Below are 19,104 nucleotides of genomic sequence, written 5' to 3'. Positions count from 1 at the left end.
GGGAGGTACTCCGGCTGGCTCTGCCCCGCGTCCTCCGCCTGTGCGGGCCGAGGGACGGCGCGCGTACGCCATTGGCTGCAGGCAGAGGGGAGGGGCGTGGCCAGGTTCTGGCGGCGCACACTATTGGCCGCGAGCGGAGGGGCAGGGCTCGGTTAATCGAAGGCCGCTCGCGCACGCCATTGGCCGCGTGAGACAGGTGGGGCGGGGCCGCGGGGCGGGGCAGCGCTCTCGATTGGCCGCCCGTGGCGGGTGAGTCCCGTGTGACTGCGCGTGCGCGGGGCAGGGCGGCGGCGGCCGCTCGGAGTTTGGGGTCGGTCCGTGCCGCGCCACTGCCGTGGTGACATGATCCGGAACGGGCACGGGTTGGCGGGCGGCGCCGAGCAGCCGGGCCCGGGGAGCAGGCCCGCCGTGCGGGTGTGGTGTGACGGCTGGTGAGTGCGGCGGCGGGCGGGGCCGCGGGAGCCGCTGTGCTGCCGCCCGAGGCGCGCCTTGAGCCGCTTTCGCCCGGGGGCCTTCGCCCGGGGCCTCGGTCGGCCTTCAACGGCGGGGGAGGGCGGCAGGCGGCGGACTCGGGCTGCGGGCTCCCGGAGGGAGGACGCCTGGGCCCCGGGCCGCCCCCGCTCGGCAGCGGGGCGAGAGGGTCCACGACGCAGGCGGGGCGCTGGCCCAGCCCGGGGACTGGGCTCCGGAGAAGCGTCCTTCCCCGCGATTAGCGGGAGCTGCACCCCGATCCCGGCCGCCGGCCCAGCTCGGGACCGCGGTGGCGCCACTCGCGTGCGTCCGATTGGACGGGTTTCACCAGGGCCGCCCTCCCTGGGGTCTGTGTCAGGCTCCCTACCGTGCCCGGCCCAGGACCAGACCGGTTCTCCCGGGGGTCTGGGCAGCGTCAGCGGGAGAACAGCATGGCCCCGGGACCCCCGTGCCGCCCGGGGGTGCCCACCCGCCCGCCGGCGAGCCAGACAGCAGAGCTGGGTGATGTTTGGGGCTGTCAGTCGGTAACTCGCCGCCTTTGCTGATGGAAGCAGAGGGGGAAACACACCCTCGGGGGCGGGGCCTCTGCCCCTGCCCTGCATCACCGAGGGGAGAGGGAGCGTGGCTGCGTGTCTGTGGACTCTGACCTTGGGCCTGGCCGGGCCAGGTGCTGGCCCAGCAGGTCACAGCCACAGGGCTGCAGTGACAGGACCCAGCCTGGACCCAGGGCCACCTGCACTCGGTGCACCCCCGGCCCAGCCTGTCCAGTGGGCACAGGGGTCATGGGCCCCAGGGCCCTGGACTTGGACTTCCCTCTTCCCTGTGACCCCGGGCCGGTGTGGGGAGGCGGAGCTGACAGGTGGCACTGAGTGGAAGCAGGGACAGCTTCTCCTACTCGGAGGCCACGGAGGCTGGAAGGAGTGGGAGGAGCTCGAGGGCGCCGCTCGGCAGTGTGGTCTCCCCAGCACACGGGGCAGGTGGGACCCAGTCGGACAGCGGCTGCTGTCTGTGGCCATCAGCTGAGTTCACTCGGAACCGGGCCCGGATCTGAGGCTAAGAGCTCTGGGACCAGGTGACAGGAGGGTGGTGGCTGGCCTCCCCGAGGTCCTGGGAGCTCGCAGGGTTCCCAGAGCCAGCAGTTGGCCTTGTTCATTGGTTAGACCCGTGGTCGGCAGACTGTGGCTCTCGAGCCACATGCGGCTCTTTGGCCCCTTGAGTGTGGCTCTTCCTAAGCCTTAGGAGTACCCTAATTAAGTTAATAACAATGGACCTACCTATATAGTTTAAGTTTAAAAAATTTGGCTCTCAAAAGGAATTTCAGTCGTTGTACTGTTGCTATTTGGCTCTGTTGACTGATGAGTTTGCCGACCGACCACTGGGTTAGACTTTGCTTCCTGTTGGCCCCAGAGACTGGCACCCTGTCTCAGGTGGTAGAGTTCAGTTCGCCTCTCCTGTTGCAGCGTAAAGAGACCACCCATGGTGCTGTGAGTTTAGGAGGGGGCTGGGGGCTGTGCGGTGCTCTCAGTCCTCAGGACCCGCAGGCCGTGGCCCTGCTGAGTCTGGCCCTGGACCCTGGACCCCGGGACCGGGCCGTGCAGAGCTGAGCACCCTCCCCTCCAAAAGCCCAGACTCGCCGGACCCTGGGAGCAGTTCCCAGTGGCGGCTTCTCAGAGGAGCCAGCCTGTGCCCCTCACCGCCCGGCCCTCTCCACAGCTACGACATGGTACACTATGGCCACTCGAACCAGCTGCGCCAGGCCCGGGCCATGGGGGACTACCTCATCGTGGGCGTGCACACGGACGGTAAGTGGGCTGCGCCCACTGCCCCATGCCCGCCTGGGGTTGCCCACTCGCCAGGGGGCCCCCACCATCCCCTGGGATTCTGGAGGGGGAGGGGCCCCCTGCATGGTGGTGGCCACTCGGGTGTGGAGGGTGCTTCGGTGTGGACGTGACCTCCGTGGTCACCACCCGCCTCCTCTCCTCTCTGGCCCAGAGGAGATCTCCAAGCACAAGGGGCCCCCAGTGTTCACGCAGGAGGAGCGGTACAAGATGGTGCAGGCCATCAAGTGGGTGGACGAGGTGGTGCCGGCGGCCCCCTACGTCACCACGCTGGAGACGCTGGACAAGTACAGCTGCAACTTCTGTGTCCATGGCAGTGAGTGGGCGGGCAGGGCAGGCAGGGTGGGGGCGGGGGGGTGGTCACAGGAAGTGCTGGGGCTCCTTAAGCTCGGGGTCCCCCCCCCAGAAATGAGCCCAGGCCACAGGGCAGGCCGGGGCGGGCTGTGAGCCTGAAGGTCTTGGCGTTGGGCTGACCGTCCTGCTCCATGTGCCTGTCACCTCTCAGATGACATCACCCTGACTGTCGACGGCCGGGACACCTACGAGGAAGTGAAGCAGGCGGGGCGGTACAGGTGAACCCACCATGCCCCCTTTCCAGGGCGGGCGGGGGTGTGCGGCTACGGCCTGTGTTGCTCTCGGTCGTGCCGGGATGGGGTGCTGCACCCCTCATGCCCAGAGCCTCAAGGAGACGCTGTCTGTGCACAGCACCCCCAGGAGGCAGGTGACCCGAGAGCTCCGACCCCACTTCTGTTGTCACCTCTGTCCCCAGAGAGTGCAAGCGCACCCAGGGCGTGTCCACCACGGACCTCGTGGGCCGCATGCTGCTGATGACCAAGGCCCATCACAGCAGCCAGGTGAGGCTGGGGGTGGGGCGAGGAACCTCCGAGGTCCCCTCACCCAAGGACGTGCTGGAGGGGAGGAGCTCCAGGCTGCGGTCAGTGTCCTGGGCGTGGCCACACCTGGAGGGGGAGGCCCAACCCTCACCCTTCCTTGCAGGAGATGTCCTCGGAGTACCGGGCTTATGCAGACAGCTTCGGCAAGGTGAGTGCTGCCGGAGCCTCGCCTGCCCCCGGCTCCCTGCCTCCGGGCGCTGACCAGGGACTGCCCAGCACTGCCTGGAGGAGGAGCAAGGACGGCCCACGGACAGGCGGCCTCTGACCAGGCGGCCTGGCCCTCTCTCCCTCTCTAGCCCCCTCACCTGACACCTGCCAGGGAGACGCTTTTCTCAGAAGGTTCCTCCCAGGTGACCAGCGGTGGCCTCAGGGTGCGGGGTCCGCAGGAGTGCTGTGTCCATGGCCTCTCTCCTAGACCTAGGTGGTGGCGGCTGCAAAGCCCTCTGTGGCCATGGGGCCCCTGCCCAGCGTAGCCTGGGTGTGTACTGGGCACTGTGGCCAGCCCTCCGTGTCCCTGCCTGAGACACCTGCCGGGAACAGCACCTGAGCCAGTGAGCAGCTGGCAGGCTGGTCTGGGGTTTGGTCCTGACCTGTGGCCCCCACACCTGCTGCCTCCATCCACACCCGTGCCTCCCAAGCAGGCGTGTGCAGCAACCCCAGACTTAGCGGAGGGGACAGGCGAGGGACCCGTCTGCGAGGCCTCTATGGCTGACCAGGGACTCCTCTCGGCTTATAGTGCCCGGGGGGGCGGAACCCCTGGACCGGGGTGTCCCAGTTTCTGCAGACGTCCCGGAAGATCATCCAGTTTGCCTCTGGGAAGGAGCCGCAGCCGGGGGACACGATCATCTATGTGGCAGGCGCCTTCGACCTATTCCGTATCCTCTGGCCTTGGCAGGGGCACTGCATGCCCACACCTGCCCCAGGGAGGCCTCACTGATCCCGCGGCCCTGGGGGTGGCTCGGGCACTGAGGGAGGTGGGAGGGCGGCTGCCCCTGTCCTACTTGTTCCTGAACCCGGCACAGACATTGGGCACGTGGACTTCCTGGCGAAGGTGCATGGCCTGGTGGAGAGGCCCTACGTCATCGCCGGCCTGCACTTTGACCAGGTCTCCGCCCTGGGGAGCTGGTCTGGGGGACCCTGGAGGTGGGCTTGGGAGCCATGGGGAGCGAGGCCCCAGCTGCTGACAGAGGCAGAGACGAGCTGAGCTGGGGCCTCTTCCTGGGCAGGGTTGTCCTCTCGGCCTTCCCCTCGCCAGTGAGTGTCCCCCAGGGTCGCTGGCAGGGTGCCTGCTGACCGCCCCCACTCTGCTCGTAGGAGGTCAACCACTACAAGGGCAAGAACTACCCCATCATGAACCTGCACGAGCGGACCCTGAGCGTGCTGGCATGTCGGGTGAGCGCTGGCCGGCAGGGCGGCCTGACAGCGGGGGGTGGCCCGGCAGGGACCCCGGACTGACAGCCCACCATGCTGTGTCCCTCCGTCCCCAGCGGCCGCCTTGGCCAGAGCGTGGGGCCGTCCCCACCCCCCTTCAGCCTGTGGGGTCCTTGCTAACAGCTGTGCCTGTCCCCGCAGTACGTGTCGGAGGTGGTGATTGGGGCCCCCTACGCGGTCACCGCAGAGCTCCTGGACCACTTCAAGGTGCGGCTCCCATTGGGGGTCCGAGGAGGGTTGGGCTGGGGCAGGAGCCGGGCAGTGGGTCTGGCTGCCTCCCTGGGGCAGGGGGCCCTGTGGGTGGTCCTGGGAGGGCTCCCTGACCCCGGCTCCCGCTGCAGGTGGACCTGGTGTGTCACGGGAAGACGGAAATCATGCCTGACAAGGACGGCTCCGACCCGTACCAGGTGGGCATGCAGGCCGGGCCTGGGCTGCTGGGGCTCGGTGAGGCCACTGCTCCCCCAGGGCCTCACAGGAGCAAATGTCCCACCGCCCTGGGGCAGCGGGCAGCCTCCTGGGGTCCAGAGGAGGCCCTCATCTCCCCCCGGTCCCTACCTTCAGGAGCCCAAGAAAAGGGGCATCTTCCGCCAGATCGACAGCGGGAGCGACCTCACCACTGACCTCATCGTCCAGCGCATCATCAAGAACAGGTGAGGCCCGAGGGCTGGTGGGAAGCAGAGCCCGCAGCCTGGGCTCGCACACACTCACGCCCTCTCCGGCCCCCAGGCTGGAGTATGAGGCTCGGAACCAGAAGAAGGAGGCCAAGGAGCTGGCCTTCCTGGAGGCCATGAAGCAGCAGGAGGAGCCGCCCGAGAGAGGGAGCCACAGTGCCTGAGGGAGGACGTCGGGGAGCCCGGCTTCCTGCGCCTCCCCGTGGCTCACATGGTTCTAAGAGCTGCAGCCCCAGGCCAGGCGGTCCTGGAGGGCTGGAGAGGGCGTTCCTGCCTCCCCCTCCGTGCACAGCGCCCCTTTACAGCAGGCCCTGCACCCTCCCATTAGGCTGCACAGAGGGGGCCAGCACTGTGGAGGGCACCTCCCCCCGGGGGCCACCGCCCTGCGTGCCTGGGGAGGCCCGGCTCCCTCTGCCTGCTGCACTGCTGGGCCCCCATCCCACCCCCAGGAGGCGCCCAGCTCGGTGAGAGTCCACTTGAGGGACAGTGACCCGAGGGGCCGCACCTGTCCTCGTGCAGCCAGGCTGCCTTCTGCACGGCGCCTCCACCCTGCACTGTCCTGGTGTCCTGAGCGGCTCCTGGACCTGCGCCTGCTCCCCCCTACTCCTCGACTTTGTGCATAACAGGCTGATGTGCAACCGAATAAACCTGGTAGGCGGTGCTCTGTGTCAGCTGTTGGCCCTGCTCCCACCACCGCCCACAGAGGGCAGCAGCAGGCAGCCTGGCAGCGAGGGCACCCCCAGATCCAGGCCCCCTCGGAGGCAGGAATGAGCAGGAGAGAAGCAGAGCACCCACAGGTTCCCTTGGGCCCAGAGTTGGTCACCAGGACAGTGAGAGGCCAAGTCCCAAAGCTGCACCGGACCACGTGCAGGAAGGACGGGGCCGGACCTCAGGGCCTCCTGCCCACCCGCTGGCCCCCGGGAGCGGCCTGGCTGCAGGCGCTGACCTGGTCACCTCTGGCAGCGCGAGCAGTGGGTCGGCTGGTTTCTGTCCACAGAGGTGTGAAGGCGTATCCTCAGCCGCCTCTGTCCCTCAGAACGCTCGGCCCTTCAGCTTCAGTGGGGGTGCGCCTGTCGTCTGGCCCCATGGGAGCCAAAGCCAGCAGACCCCCCTCCTCCCCACCCCCCCTCCAGCAGGAGGTGGGCCTGTCCTCTCCTTTCTATTTTATTCTCTCATTTTTTAACAAATCCTAACCTGAGGGTATTTTTTATTGATTTTTAAAGAGGGAGGAGAGAGAAAACACATTGACATGAGAAACATCAATCGGATGCCTCCCATCCCCACCCCAACGGGGATCAGCCAGCAACCTTTGGTGCAGAGCTCCGCTCCAACCAGCTGAGCCACCAGCCAGGCTCTAGCTCTGAACCCGAACCGGTCCAGAGCCGCAGCCAGGTGACCGCGGTTCACACACCCCCAGCTGGGCAGGCCCCACCACTGCCCTCCCTCTCCAAGATGGGGCCCTCCCTGCAGCTCCACCCCCTCTGGGTACCCCAACTTCAAGAGCCCCACGATGCCAGGTCTCCCCACACTCAGGCCTTTGGGCAACAGGGACCCCCTGAGCAGGGAGACGGGGGAGTGGCCAGTGGCCAGTGGGCTCCTGGAGGCTGAGTAGCAGCCACAGGCCAGCCTGGGGCCCAGCCGGGTGCAGAGCCTGGTGGGCCCGGGAGGTCCGCCCCTGGAGACCAAGTGCAATGGGAACCTGAGTTCCACCCGCCTCCCTGAGGCCCAGGGGGCCAGTTGCGGGGGGTGGGCACCCCTGAGGCAGGTCCAGGACTCGGGCCCCAGCTCATGCTCCCCTCACGCTCTGAAGGGAACTCAGCCAGCGGGGGGCGGGGTGGGGCCGCCCCGGAATCCGCCTGCTGGACCCCGCCCCCCCAGGCCCGCACGCCCTCCCCTTAGCGGAGGAGTCCTGCGCAGCCCAATGCCCCGCGCTGGCCGCCCCTCCCGCGGACCTGCACCTGCTCAAGGCCCTGTGCGCGCCCAGAGGTCAGGGCTCGAGGCCGGGTGACCAGAGGCGGCCCGGCCCCTTGGAGGCAGCTTTGCCTGGAGACACCCAGACCCCAGCAGGAGGCTCGTCTGCGGGACCTGGAGCTGCTGAGGGGTCTCCCAAGGGCGGAGGCGGGGCTAAGGTCTGACGTGAGCAGTGGGCGCCCCAAGGCGGGCGGTTCAGAGCCCTGGGGAGCGGGTCTGGCTTGGGGACTGACCACGGCCCGGCCCCCGGCAGCGCCCCCCGACCCCCCTCCCACACACACACACACACACACACACACACACACACACACACACACACGGGAGCGGGCTGGGCAGGTCATTTATTCACTTAAGCGTCCACTGCGGGCGGGCGGTGCCGGGCGCCATCTCCGGGGGGTCTGGGGGTCCCCGCGCTGGTCGAGGACGGGCGGCCACAGTCAGCGGCGCGGAGCGACAGGGAGACGTCCGCCCGGCACTGGAAGGTGGCGCCGCCGTCGGGGTCGCGTTCGCAGCTCCGCAGGTTCGGGGTGACGTCCTTGATGCAAATGGCCTGCGGCCAGGAGGCGGCTGGGGGGGCGCCCTGCTCCCACCGCGCGCCCCCCGCCCCGGCCTCTCCAGGGCCCTCGCCCCCCCCCCCCCCCCCCCCCGCACTCACGGGGCTCCGCGGGCTGGAGCGCAGCACCGGGAAGGCCGCAGCCCGGCCCTGGGGTCGCGCGCCCACCGGGGGCTCGGAGCGCCGCGCGTACGGGGACCCCCGGAGGCCGGACAGCAGCCCCACGGCGCGGCCCACCGAGTAGGAGCCGGGCCCCGCCACCTGCTTGTACCAGGCGAGGCCGGGGGGCGCCAGCAGCAGGCCCCACGCCAGGGCGGCGGCCGCCAGCGTCACCGGCCGGGCCACGGGGACGGTGCGGAGCGCGTTGGGGCGGGCGGCGCCTTATACCCGCGCGGGCGGGGCGGGCGGGGCGGGAGCGGGGGCGGCGCAGCGGGCCTGTCGGGCCTCGAGCGGTGCGAGTGCAGAGGCCGCCCGGTCTGGAGGCGCTGGGGGGCCGGCGCCCCATCCTCCCGCCCTGACCGAGGTCCCCTCTGTTTCCAGCCCTGCCCTCCTCTGCTGGGAGGGGCGCCCAGGCCGCTCCAGCTGCCCATGTTCTCATTTCCAGGGGGTCACAGGATAGGGGCGAGGGGGGCTGCGCTGAACCCCCAAGTCATCTGAGGGCGCCCAGCCCTGTCACGGAGTCCCCAGCGCTCAAGAGGCGGAGAGAGCCACTGACCACACTGCCCAGGACAGTGTCGGACCCTGAAGGGCAACTGGCCAGAGGCCACGCCCCTCTCCCACCCGCGGGAGGTTCCAACGGGGCAGCTGGGGGGGGTGGTCTGGGAGGAGGGGCAGCAGAGCGGCCAGGCCCCAGCTCTGGAAACGTCCGCATCCTGGGTTAGGAGACATCACTGCCCAGCGAGGCTCATGGTCGCACACCTGCTAGGTGCCAGCGTCTGGGAGACAATTGGACGCAGACCCTGGCTGGAGCCACAGCCGAGGGGGACCGGCTGGTGGCAGCGCAGCAGGTTGGCCCCTGGGGGTCAGGGGGGGAGGGTAGGGGGGAGGTGAGGAGTGACCAGGGGGAGGTCTGCAGGGCGGTGGTGGCCCCTGCCTCTGGGGGAGGGTGGGGTCCTGGGCCTCCCTCCAGGGAGGAGGCAGTGACTGGACTCTGGTGGGCAGCTGGGTCCGGCCTGAGGGGACCAAAGGCCCTGAGAGAACCAGGCTGAGGACCTAAGTGCAGGGAGTGTGGGTGCCCCGAGAGGGCGCTGTGTGACCCGTCCCAACGGGCGAGGGTGGGAAGCCTGGGGGCACAGGAGTGACTCCCCAGGGAGGCGGGAGTCCAGGGGCAGCCAGGACGAGGGCAGAAAGCCTGGGAGCTGCAGGCCCTCCAGGGGGCGGCGGTGGTGGCCATGGCCCTGCCCCTGAGGTCCTGACTCCCAGATCCAGGCCCGTGGCAGGGAGAGGGGAGGCAGGCCTGAGGGGGACCAGCGGGCACCGGCTCTGGCCGGGCAGCTGACGTCGGCCCTTAGGCTGTCAGGAGCCCCTCCTCCCACGCCCACTCCCCAGATGCCCCATCACAGGCATCTCCCCCTCGACGTGTCCCAGGACAGCAACCTCACGGAGCCGGCAGCTGGGCTCGGCCGGGCAGCCCACTGGGCTCCGAGTTCAGTGAAGACCATCATCTTCGGGTTCCTTTCCTGTGGGCACATCGGGCAGGAAGTGGGTGCCGCACAGGCGACCAGGAGGCCCCCCCGAGGGAACTGCCCCGTTCTCACCCCCGGGACTGAGGGCCGACCAACAGCAGCCATTACCCACGAGGCAGAAGGGGCTTCATGGGGCCCAGGGCAGCACCCGAGGGGCACTGAGAACCAGGGGAGGAGTCGGTGTCAAAGGCTCCCCACAGGCGCTGGGCACCCCAGGCTCCACCAGAAGCCACTGCCCCCCGGAGCTGCGCCCCCCAGGAACTGCGCCCACAGGCTGTCGCCCCCCAGGTGACAGAGGCCCTGACCCCTGAGGACACAGCCTGTTGTCGGACACGTCCCTGTGCTGTGAGGCACAGCTTCGAGGAGGGGGAGACGGGATGGAGACAGACCACCCAGCACCTGCATCGCCCGCCACAGCTCGTAACAGCCTCAGCACCTGCTCGGGGACCCCCTGGCAGAGGGATCGTGACAGTGGCCCAACTGCCCAGCCAGGGCCCGCAAACCAGCTTGGCTTCCTCAGTGAGAAGCTGGCCGGGCCGTAGGCCTCTGCACCAAGGCTCCTTCGCTTCCCCATTGGCAGGAACAGACCCCAGGGCCTTTGCGCCTCCGGGGCCTTCCAGGCGGAGCCCCCTCCTGCCCGGCTCTGCTGGCTGATGCTGGGCTCCTTTGCCTCCCAGGGGTGACTCGGCTCAGCGGCACCCAGGGATGTTTATTCATGAGTTTTCATATCCACAGGCATCCAGGCCACGTCAGCGGCCAAGAAAAAACAGGCAAGCAGAGGCCTCCAGCAAGGCTCAGGCAGTTTAATGAGTTTTACTCATTGGATAAAAGTGTCAACTTGGTGACTGAGCAAACAGCACAGCCGGTCCTCAGTCCGCCCCGGGGGGTGGGGATGGGGGGTTCCGGCGGCCAGGACGTGGGGCGCTCACTCCTTGAACTTGCCAGTCCTCAGTCCGCCCCGGGGGGGAGGGGGGCTCTGGCAGCAGGGGTGTGGGGGCTCACTCCTTGAACTTCCACTCCTGGCGGCACATGGGGCAGTGCTGCTGCACCTGCTGCGCGTTCAGCCACTTGAGGATGCAGTGCATGTGGAAGCAGTGGGAGCACTGGCCCCACACCAGCGGGCAGTCGTCGCCGGGCACCTTACCTGCAGGGACAGGAGAGGTGCGGTCGCACAGGGCACCTGGCAGCAGGCGGGGCCGAGGCAGGGACCCCAGGACGTTAGGTGTGGGCGCCCAGGACGGCCAGGGCCTCTCGGAGAAGACAATTGCAGGAGTCACCCCTGATTCTGTGGGACGCCACCCCCGTGTGAGCCCCACAAAGTGAGAGCAGCTGGGGGGGGTGGGCATCAGAGGCAGGAAGAGCTCTGGCCTGGCCCACAGCCCCCACCGACAGCCTCCTGGCCTGGGCCTATCAGCAGACACTGCAGCTCGGCCACCTGACTGCGATTCCAGGTGACTGTGTCTCAGCGCAGTAGGGCTAGTCCTCTTTCTTTAAAAAAAAATTTTTATTGACTTCAGAGAGGAAGGAGAGGGAGAGAGAGAGACATCAATGATGAGACAGAATCACTGGTTAGCTGCCTCCTGCAGGCCCCACACTGGGGATCGAGCCTGCAACCTGGGCCTGTGCCCCGACTGCTAATCAAACCAAGACCTCCTGGTTCATAGGTCGAGGTTCAATCACTGAGCCACACCGGCCAGGCAACCTTTTAAAACATATTTTCTCTAACAAAAATGTCACTTGCTTTCTGAAGCTTTTATGACACAACCAGAAAACTATACACTTAGAAAATACAAAATTATAGACCTCACTCCCCTGCCTGTGCCAGGAGCCCACACCGTGTGACACCCCCACACCCAGGGCCTTCCCAGCCTTAGCGAAACTCCGCTTGGAATCACCCTATCAAATCAGGTCCCTTACAAACAGGAAGGTGAGGGGGAGCAGGAGCAGCCAGCCCACAGCTGGGGTCCCGAGAGCCCACCGACAGGGCACCAGGCCGCCCTGAGCCCTGCCTGCCGGGACAGGGCAGTGACTCGGGCCTGCCAGTGTCCGGATGGAAGTCCTTTCAGTTAGAACTCGGCTCACCCGGACTTTCACTCCAGAGCCTGCTGGGCCGCGGAGCGCGGAGCGGCCTCACTACTGCCTCGGGCCCCCTGGGTTTGCCCAAGGACGTTCACTTGGCAAGAGAAACCGGTGCCACCTGGTCTGCACAGCAAGCACCTGAGCTCGTCAAACACCCTGCACATCACAACTGGCTCCCTCCACCACCACCAGCAGGTCCACAGATCAGACTCTAAACCCGCCGCTCTCCGCAGCTGGCAGGGCCGGCACACGAGGACACCCAGCCACGGGCCCAGCTGGGCTGTGCAGGCCCCTGGTGCCATCGTGAACACAGGCTCACCCACCACACCCATCACCCCCGGGCACTTGAAGACTTTTTTCCTTTCAGAAGGTACAATCTGTTGCTTAGAAAGTTGTAAGAACTCTCCCCCTCAGCTCCCTGGCCTCTGTGTACCTTGGGAAACCATTTAAAATAGATGAAAAGAAACCAATGAAGCAGAGCCAATCAATGGCTATCTCAGCCCCCGCCCCACCAGTGGGATTGGATCAGGATGGATTAGCTCCAGGTGAGGAGGTTCCTCTCAAACAAAGCAGATGAGATTAAGCCTAGAATTCCCGGATGGTCCGCATTTCACTGCAACAAGCAAAGCCCTGTCCCGGCCTGGCCTGTTTGGCTCAGTGGATAGAGCTTCGGCCTGGGGACTGGGGGGTCCCGGGTTCGATTCCGGTCAAGGGCATGTACCTTGCTTGTGGGCACATCCCCAGTGGGGGGTGTGTAGGAGGCAGCTGATCGATGTTTCTCTCTCATCGATGTTTCTGGCTCTCCCTCTCCCTTCCTCTCTGTAAAAAAAAATCAATAAAAATATATTTTAGCCGAATCCGGTTTGGCTCAGTGGATAGAGCGTCGGCCTGCAGACTGAAGGGTCCCAGGTTCGATTCCGGTCAAGGGCATGTACCTTGGTTGCGGGCACATCCCCAGTAGGAGATGTGCAGGAGGCAGCTGATCGATGTTTCTCTCTCATTGATGTTTCTAACGCTCTCTCTCTCTCCCTTCCTCTCTGTAAAAAATCAGTAAAATACATTAAATTAAAAAAAATATATATATATATATATTTTTTTTTTTTTTTTAAAGAAGCAGCAGCAAAGCCCTGTCGCTATTCTGGGCACTCGGCCCTCAAACAAGGCCTGGTCATCACAGGGCAGTGGGGAGCCTCAGTCCCCACTTTTCCTCCGCCGCCCTGGTCCCCCCCACACACACGCCGAGTCCTCCCCTTGCTTCTGCTGTGTTCCCTCGGGTCTGACGAAAAACTCAACCCCCTGCAGCAAACGTCTGCTTCTGACCTAAACAGACAGCGAAAGATTTCTACTTTGCAGAACAGGCCCGGGACAAAGGCACCACAAAGGAGAAATCCAGTGAAACCCGATGGTCAGCAAGATCTCACACACACACAGATACAGACACCAGCCTCCTAAAGGGGTCGGGCCTGAAAAGGAGAGGGGGGACGGGGAGGAGGGCTGCCAAGATCAAGCAGCTAAAAAACCCCGAAAAGATCCAACAGGTGACGGGCAGGGCCAGCATCCCGCTCGGCCCCGGGAACAGGGCGCCGGGGACGGGAGCGGGAGCCGGAGCGGGATGGGCAGCGACGGCGGAAAGTCCGCCGGTTAGAGACGCGCGGGAGGCGAGGGCGCGGGGCCGGTTCCCGATGACTTTCCAGCTCCCCCCGCCGCTCTTCCGGCTCCTCCCCGTCCCGATGGGCGCGTCTCCTCACGAAACTCCTTTTGGTCCCGTTATTTTCCAATAAGTTCCACCCCGTCTCCCTGCCCCACGCGAGTCCCAGCCCAGTGCGGCCCCTGACGGCGTCTGGATCCACGTTCGGACCCAACCTCCTCCCTTTCTCCCGCCAACTCTTCTCGAGGGGAGGGAGCCCGGAGCCCGGACCCAGGCCCTCGGCGCCGGTGCTTCCGGGGAGACGCGGGGTGCGTGCGGGGCGCGGGGCACTCACAGTCCGGGCAGCAGCCGTTGAAGGCCATCCTGCAGATGCCGCAGTTCTCGTCGTTGGCCACCCAGAGCCAAGTGGCCACGCCGTTCCAGCACTTAATCTTCACCCTCATGGCGGCGGGGCCTGCGGGCGAGGACGACGCCGCTGCGGCCGAGGCTGCGGGGCAGGGGCGCCGGGGCCGGGGGCGCCGAGGGACCCGGCGCCGCAGAGCTCGGCGCGCACTCGGACCCCTGCAGCGGCCGTCGGAGTCCAAACGAACGGAAGACCCGCCCCTTCCCGCAGGGAGTTCACCCGGGAAACAGCCCGAGGGCGGGGTCGCCCGGAGGAAGCCCCGGCCCCGCCCCCGCCGCCCCGGCGTACTTAACCGCGCGCGCGCGCCGCCGCCCGCCTACAGTTGCAGCCCCAGCGCCGCGCGGGAAGGTCCGGAACGACCGCGACCGCAGCCGGCACCCCGCCGCGCCGCCCGCCCAGCCCCGACCCCAGCGCGCACGCGCCGCGCCCGCAGCCAATCGCCGGCCGCGCCGGGGACGCCGCGCCGGAAGTGACGGACCGGCGTGCTGACGCGCGGGCTCGAGCCGAGGCCGATTCCGCGCCCGCCATGGCCGACAAAATGGACATGTCTCTGGACGACATCATTAAGCTGAACCGGAGCCAGCGGGGCGGCCGCGGCGGGGGCCGGGGCCGAGGCCGGGCCGGCTCCCAGGGGGGCCGCGGTGGCGGAGCGCAGGCCGCCGCACGAGTGAGCCGGGGCGGCGGGCCCATCCGGAACCGGGCGGCCCTCGTCCGCGGCGCGGCGGGCGGCGGAGGCAGGAACCGGCCGGCGCCCTACAGCCGGGTGAGTGCGGCGGCCCGCGGCGGGGCGGCGGCGGGCGGGGCGGCGCGCGGCGGGGCGGGCGGGGGGCGGGGGCGGGCCGGGGGGCGCGGGCGCCGGGCCGGGCGGGAAGGTCGCGCGCGGGCCGGGCCCGGGAGGCGGGGACCCTCCGCCTTTGTCTGGGCTGGGCCGCCGGCCTCGTGGCGGGGCTCGCGGGGGCGCTGGGCGCGGCCGCCGCGGCGGCGGGAAGTTAGTCGAAGGGACGGAAAACTGCGGGCCGGGCGGGGCGGGCGCAGGGCCCCCCTTGCATCTTCCTCGGCGCCCCGGCGGGGAGGGTCCTGCGGCGGGGCTCACGCTTCTCAATTTCCGTGTTTTTCCCCTTTTCAGCCGAAACAGCTTCCCGACAAGTGGCAACACGACCTTTTCGACAGCGGCTTCGGCGGGGGCGCCGGCGTGGAGACCGGGGGGAAGCTGCTGGTGTCCAACCTGGACTTCGGAGTGTCCGACGCGGACATCCAGGTGAGCGAGCGGCCTCGCGGTCAGCAGCCCCCTTCTGTCTCGGGAGGTGCCCCCCATGCGGGGCTGCGGGGTGCGGTGCAGAGGTCGTGCGGGAGCTGAGCCTCCGACAGGCGGGCGGGCCCGACTCCAGCCGGGAGAGCCTCGGGTCCCGCAGGGACAGGGGCAGCGTGGCGCCGTGCTGCGTGGAGCGAGGCTGCTTGCTCGCCGTACTCGTCCGTCCCCGCGGTCTGCGGATGCGGGATGGCGCGTGTCCCTGGTGTTGGCCTGAGCCCTGTGTCTCTACCTGTTGTCTCCCCTCCCACCACCCTCCAGTCTCGCCCGCATTTCAGACCCCCCTTTGGTTGAAGCCTCTAGGTTTGTTTTCGTTTTCAGTTATTATTATTGGTTGAGTCCCACAGGGATGTAAACTTGTCCTGTGGCTCAGTGATGGCACCGCGGGCGTCAGGCGTAGCGAGGGCCGGGTCAGGGTGCTGGGCCGTCCTGGGCTCCGTGTCCCCGAGCTCAGCTGTGGGAGGACAGAGCGAGGCCGGTGAGCACTCACAGTGTCTCAACACTCTTTTCAAGGTGGTTTCTGGCATCCACTGGAAACCGCTCTTGGTGACCTCCTCTTCCCGCTGTGCCTGCGGCCGGAGTAGCCCCACACCCTGGGTTCCCTCTCCAACTCCCAGCCTGCCTGAGGCCAGGGCAGTTCCCATGGCAGCGCTTGACTTGAGACTTTGCGGCAGGCTTGAGTAGGAGGAGAGGGAAAGGTGAGCCAGAACCCGCCCCGGGGGGGCTGGGCAGGACCCCCAAACCAGTGGGCCCTGGAGCTGGTGCACATGGCAGGTGGTGTCCCTGGTTCTGTGATCTCGGCCTTTGCTGATGGTTGGCACTGTTCTCGGGTGTGTTGTCAACTCCTTTGTCAAAGAAGACAGCGACTTCACGGGCGCCCCTCACGGGGGCTTGTGGTAGATGGCAGGCCCCCAGGCTGGCCGGAGCCCTCAGGCCCAGCTGTTCCTGGAAGTTGCTGTCTCGCCTGCCCCATCCTTCCCCGCATCCCACTCCCACTGTCCTGCCCCCACCTGTATGTCTGCCACCCAGGGAAGTGCCCTCAAAGTAGCTGACACTCCCGGGGCTGTCCCCCGGCCGCCGGGGGGGACAAGTGTGGCTGATGATGCTCTTTCCTGACTCCAGGAGCTGTTTGCGGAGTTCGGGACTCTGAAGAAGGCCGCCGTGCACTACGACCGCTCTGGCCGCAGCCTGGGAACGGCGGACGTGCACTTTGAGCGGAAGGCAGACGCCCTGAAAGCCATGAAACAGTACAACGGCGTCCCTTTGGATGGTGCGTTTGGGGTTGGACCCAGGGAGCTGAGGGCTGGCACCTGTATGCTTACACCCTCCCCCTCCCCGTTGAGGACACTTTGCCGTCACCCCCTTGTCTCCCATTCTGCCACCCTCTGCTGCCCCCACGTTTGGACCCACCTCTTGTGATCCCCATCCAACAAGCTACGTTCCTCCCCCTCAGCTCCTTCCTTCCAGAAGCACCGTAGTGCTCGCTCTGCGGGCGGGCTGAGGGTGTCAGGGGCCCCCACCTTTCCACCTGTGAGCGACGCCACCTGAGCCGGGCTGAGGAGTGAGGCGTTGGTAGGCTATCCTCGGTGCTGCTCCTCCCAGTGGGTCCAGGCTGTCTGTCTTGGTGGGAGCATTGGGGGCCCGGTGGGTTTCAGGATCTGATGGGAGTGTGCCCTTTTGTGTTCCTGCCGCAGGCCGCCCCATGAACATCCAGCTCGTCACCTCACAGATAGACACGCAGCGCAGGCCAGTACAGAGTGTAAACAGAGGCGGCATGACTAGAACCCGAGGATCTGGAGGCTTCGGCGGCGGCACCCGGAGAGGCGCCCGTGGAGGCAGCCGGGGCAGAGGCAGGGGCACCGGCCGGAGTTCAAAGCAGCAGATCTCTGCGGAGGAGCTGGATGCCCAGCTGGACGCTTACAACGCGAGGGTGAGTCCCGGACCAGGGGGCCTGGAGGCTGGCCTAGCGCGAGGGTGGGGAGCCCCCTCTTTTTTGGGGGTGGAACCTTCTCTGACCTCTTTTTTCTCCTGTTTCAGATGGACACCAGCTAAAGCACCAGCAAGTCCGTGCGTGGAGCTAGGCCTGGATGTCGTCTCGCGCTGCTTCCCGAGGGCGGGCCGGCGGGGCCCTGTGGCCAATGATGGAGTTGTTTCTTCTGTTTTAAAATAGGATTTAAAACTCATGTAAAGATTTCTTTTCCTTTTTTTTTTCTTTTTTTTAAAAAATTCTGAAACAGACCTGTTTTGTACCGAGTTATTTTTGGGATAAATTTTACTGGTTGCTGTTGTGGAGGAGGTGGCGTTTTCACCTTTGCCATAATAAACAGAAACGTGTGTAGAACTGGAGCTCTCATTCATCGTTGGAGCCCTTGCCTGGGCCACACTTTGGTGCTGACCGAGAGGGGGGCGGGGGGGGGGAGACAAGGGGCAGGTGGGGAGCAGCCGAGCTGGTGCTGGTGCTGGGGAGGTGGTGGCTGCCTCTCTGACGTTCCAGGGGTCCTGGCACTCCCGCTGACCTGGGCGGTAGGGGAACGCGGGGCAGTAGTCCCTGCTCCTGTAGCCACTTGTCAACTGCCTGCTGCCTGAGGCGGGGTGGCCACCTGTGCTGCTGCCAGATTGCAGGTGACTGCTCGCTTGTCCTCTTCCTCTGCTGCTCAGGAGCCTGGAGTTGGCAGCTCTGACTGCAACATCCACCCTTCCTAGTGTCCTTCCTGTTGGCCAGGGTGGAGCAGGGTATGGGGGTCCTCTGCCTGTGCTGGTGGTGCTGGTGGAGACTGGCAAGTGTGACCTGCAGAGCCAGGAGCCGGTGGACACACGTGCCCCTCTCACCACCCTCCGACAGGACAGAGCGGGCTGAGACTACAGTGGGTGCAGGTCTGGGGGACCCCAAGCGTGCTCGGCCAGGCCCCTCCTGGGCAGCCTGCAGCTCAGGTGCTCCCAGTCCCCATGGGACCACAGTGTGACTAAGGGTGGCCCTGTCACTGTCAGCTCCAGTGCTGTCCCCACAGACCCAGTGGCTGCCACGCTGCAGCCTGTGCTATGCTGGGCACTGAAGGGCCTGGGGAACAGCTGAGCTTGGCTTGAGCTGCTGTGGCCCCAGGGGTGGATGTAACAGGTCGGGTCATCCAGGCACAGGCCGGCACAGGCCAGGTAGGAGACTGCGCTGGGAGTGTTGACAGGAGAGGTGGGGTCATCTTGTTCCCTGCTGTCCAGAAGCTAAAGTCAGCACCTGATGGAGGGGTGAGGTCCCCCAGGCCAGAGGCCATAAGTGCTGGAAGCGCCCGCCACTGGGGTGGGGAGCTGGGGTGGTTCCTCAGGCCCTGGGGAAGCAGTGCTAGGCCCCATCTTCAGGTGCCAGGAAACAACTGGGAACCAGAACTCCCAGACAGCGGGAGGCTGTGGAGGAAAACGGCGGGAGGGGAGCCTGTGGATGTTTGGAGGGAAGCTTTCCAGGCAGCGGAAAGGCCCTGAGGTGAGGACACTGGAAGCTGGGACAAGCTGGGCCCTGGTGTGGCTGGTTGGAGGGGCTGGTGTTGAAGGAAGGGGCCCTGGTACAGGCTGCGGCCAGCTTTCGGGGCCTCCCAAGGGTGACATCCATAGACAGTGCCCAAAAGTAGATGCGGAGTGGGCTTTCAATGCGTAGAATGTGAAATGCTTGTTTTAGAAAAAGATTTTCTTTTTTTTTTTTCCTCTTTTTCCCCCCATAAATCCCCTCCTCCCAGTTCCCACCCCACCCTCGGCCCTCACTCCCCACCCATTGTCCTCATCCATAGGTGCACGATTTTTGTCCAGTCTCTTCCCGCATCTCCCACACCCCTTTTCCCCCCAAGAATAGTCAGTCCATTCCCTTTCTATGTCCCTGATTCTATTATAATCACCAGTTCATTCTGTACATCAGGTTATTTATTCACTTGATTCTTAGATTCACTTGTTGATACATGCATATTTGTTGTTCATAATTTGTATCTTTACCTTTTTCTTCTTCTTCCTCTTCTTAAAGGATACCTTTCAGCATTTCATATAATACTGGTTTGGTGGTGATGAACTCCTTTAGCTTTTCCTTATCTGTGAAGCTCTTTATCTGACCTTCAATTCTGAATGATAGCTTTGCTGGATAAAGTAATCTTGGTTGTAGGTTCTTGGCATTCATCA

The 19,104-nt window shown here is 65.8% G+C and overlaps 4 protein-coding genes across 6 annotated transcripts; 2 read left to right on the top strand and 2 right to left on the bottom strand.

The window, feature by feature from the left end:
• Window positions 1-281: 281 nt before the first annotated feature.
• Window positions 282-5,964, top strand: PCYT2 (phosphate cytidylyltransferase 2, ethanolamine). 3 transcript variants are annotated; one of them, XM_070393995.1, is made up of 14 exons: window positions 282-431; window positions 2,185-2,273; window positions 2,464-2,625; window positions 2,815-2,881; window positions 3,079-3,163; window positions 3,306-3,350; window positions 3,499-3,552; window positions 3,939-4,077; window positions 4,225-4,307; window positions 4,517-4,594; window positions 4,775-4,840; window positions 4,975-5,040; window positions 5,195-5,283; window positions 5,360-5,964. In XM_070393995.1, exons 1-14 carry the CDS (start codon window positions 343-345, stop codon window positions 5,466-5,468), a joined length of 1,221 nt encoding a protein of 406 aa, XP_070250096.1. In that variant the 5' UTR covers window positions 282-342; the 3' UTR covers window positions 5,469-5,964. The 3 variants fall into 3 exon arrangements, with proteins under 3 accessions (XP_070250096.1, XP_070250095.1, XP_070250098.1); XM_070393994.1 differs by having other exon boundaries at window positions 3,499-3,573; XM_070393997.1 differs by lacking the exon at window positions 3,499-3,552.
• Window positions 5,965-7,607: 1,643 nt separating this feature from the next.
• Window positions 7,608-10,087, bottom strand: NPB (neuropeptide B). The gene is made up of 4 exons (XM_070395425.1): window positions 9,913-10,087; window positions 8,745-8,843; window positions 7,931-8,208; window positions 7,608-7,825 (listed from the first exon to the last, which is right to left on the bottom strand). Exons 1-4 carry the CDS (start codon window positions 10,085-10,087, stop codon window positions 7,625-7,627), a joined length of 753 nt encoding a protein of 250 aa, XP_070251526.1. The 3' UTR covers window positions 7,608-7,624.
• Window positions 10,088-10,301: 214 nt separating this feature from the next.
• ANAPC11 (anaphase promoting complex subunit 11) lies at window positions 10,302-14,066 on the bottom strand. The gene is made up of 3 exons (XM_070393115.1): window positions 13,932-14,066; window positions 13,575-13,694; window positions 10,302-10,657 (listed from the first exon to the last, which is right to left on the bottom strand). Exons 2-3 carry the CDS (start codon window positions 13,681-13,683, stop codon window positions 10,512-10,514), a joined length of 255 nt encoding a protein of 84 aa, XP_070249216.1. The 5' UTR covers window positions 13,684-13,694; window positions 13,932-14,066; the 3' UTR covers window positions 10,302-10,511.
• On the top strand, window positions 13,979-17,190 carry ALYREF (Aly/REF export factor). Its single transcript, XM_070393114.1, has 5 exons — window positions 13,979-14,406; window positions 14,770-14,901; window positions 16,075-16,222; window positions 16,647-16,882; window positions 16,990-17,190. Exons 1-5 carry the CDS (start codon window positions 14,170-14,172, stop codon window positions 17,002-17,004), a joined length of 768 nt encoding a protein of 255 aa, XP_070249215.1. The 5' UTR covers window positions 13,979-14,169; the 3' UTR covers window positions 17,005-17,190.
• The last annotated feature ends 1,914 nt before the right edge of the window (window positions 17,191-19,104 follow it).

This window comes from Myotis yumanensis, unplaced genomic scaffold, assembly GCF_028538775.1.
Source record: "Myotis yumanensis isolate MYYU_CA2020_CCGP unplaced genomic scaffold, mMyoYum1.0.hap1 SCAF_16, whole genome shotgun sequence".
In the NCBI taxonomy this organism is placed as follows: domain Eukaryota; kingdom Metazoa; phylum Chordata; class Mammalia; order Chiroptera; family Vespertilionidae; genus Myotis; species Myotis yumanensis.
The sequence above is the reverse complement of the archived record's forward strand: the minus strand, read 5'-3'. Positions and strand labels throughout refer to the sequence as shown.

Excerpts from the sequence above, each read along its gene's own strand:
- PCYT2 (XM_070393994.1), top strand. The coding sequence starts at position 343 with ATGATCCGGAACGGGCACGGGTTGGCGGGCGGCGCCGAGCAGCCGGGC. Across the intron at positions 3,164-3,305 it reads AGGCCCATCACAGCAGCCAG|GAGATGTCCTCGGAGTACCG; the intron begins GTGAGGCTGGGG and ends CCTTCCTTGCAG. Across the intron at positions 4,078-4,224 it reads AGGCGCCTTCGACCTATTCC|ACATTGGGCACGTGGACTTC; the intron begins GTATCCTCTGGC and ends AACCCGGCACAG.
- NPB (XM_070395425.1), bottom strand. The coding sequence starts at position 10,087 with ATGGGGAAGCGAAGGAGCCTTGGTGCAGAGGCCTACGGCCCGGCCAGC. Across the intron at positions 8,844-9,912 it reads AGCTGTGGCGGGCGATGCAG|GGGCCAACCTGCTGCGCTGC; the intron begins GTGCTGGGTGGT and ends CCTGACCCCCAG. Across the intron at positions 8,209-8,744 it reads GACGCTGGCACCTAGCAGGT|GCGCCGCCCGCCCCAACGCG; the intron begins GTGCGACCATGA and ends CGCGGGTATAAG.
- ANAPC11 (XM_070393115.1), bottom strand. The coding sequence starts at position 13,683 with ATGAGGGTGAAGATTAAGTGCTGGAACGGCGTGGCCACTTGGCTCTGG. Across the intron at positions 10,658-13,574 it reads CAACGGCTGCTGCCCGGACT|GTAAGGTGCCCGGCGACGAC; the intron begins GTGAGTGCCCCG and ends CTGTCCCTGCAG.
- ALYREF (XM_070393114.1), top strand. The coding sequence starts at position 14,170 with ATGGCCGACAAAATGGACATGTCTCTGGACGACATCATTAAGCTGAAC. Across the intron at positions 14,902-16,074 it reads TGTCCGACGCGGACATCCAG|GAGCTGTTTGCGGAGTTCGG; the intron begins GTGAGCGAGCGG and ends TCCTGACTCCAG. Across the intron at positions 16,223-16,646 it reads CAACGGCGTCCCTTTGGATG|GCCGCCCCATGAACATCCAG; the intron begins GTGCGTTTGGGG and ends TTCCTGCCGCAG.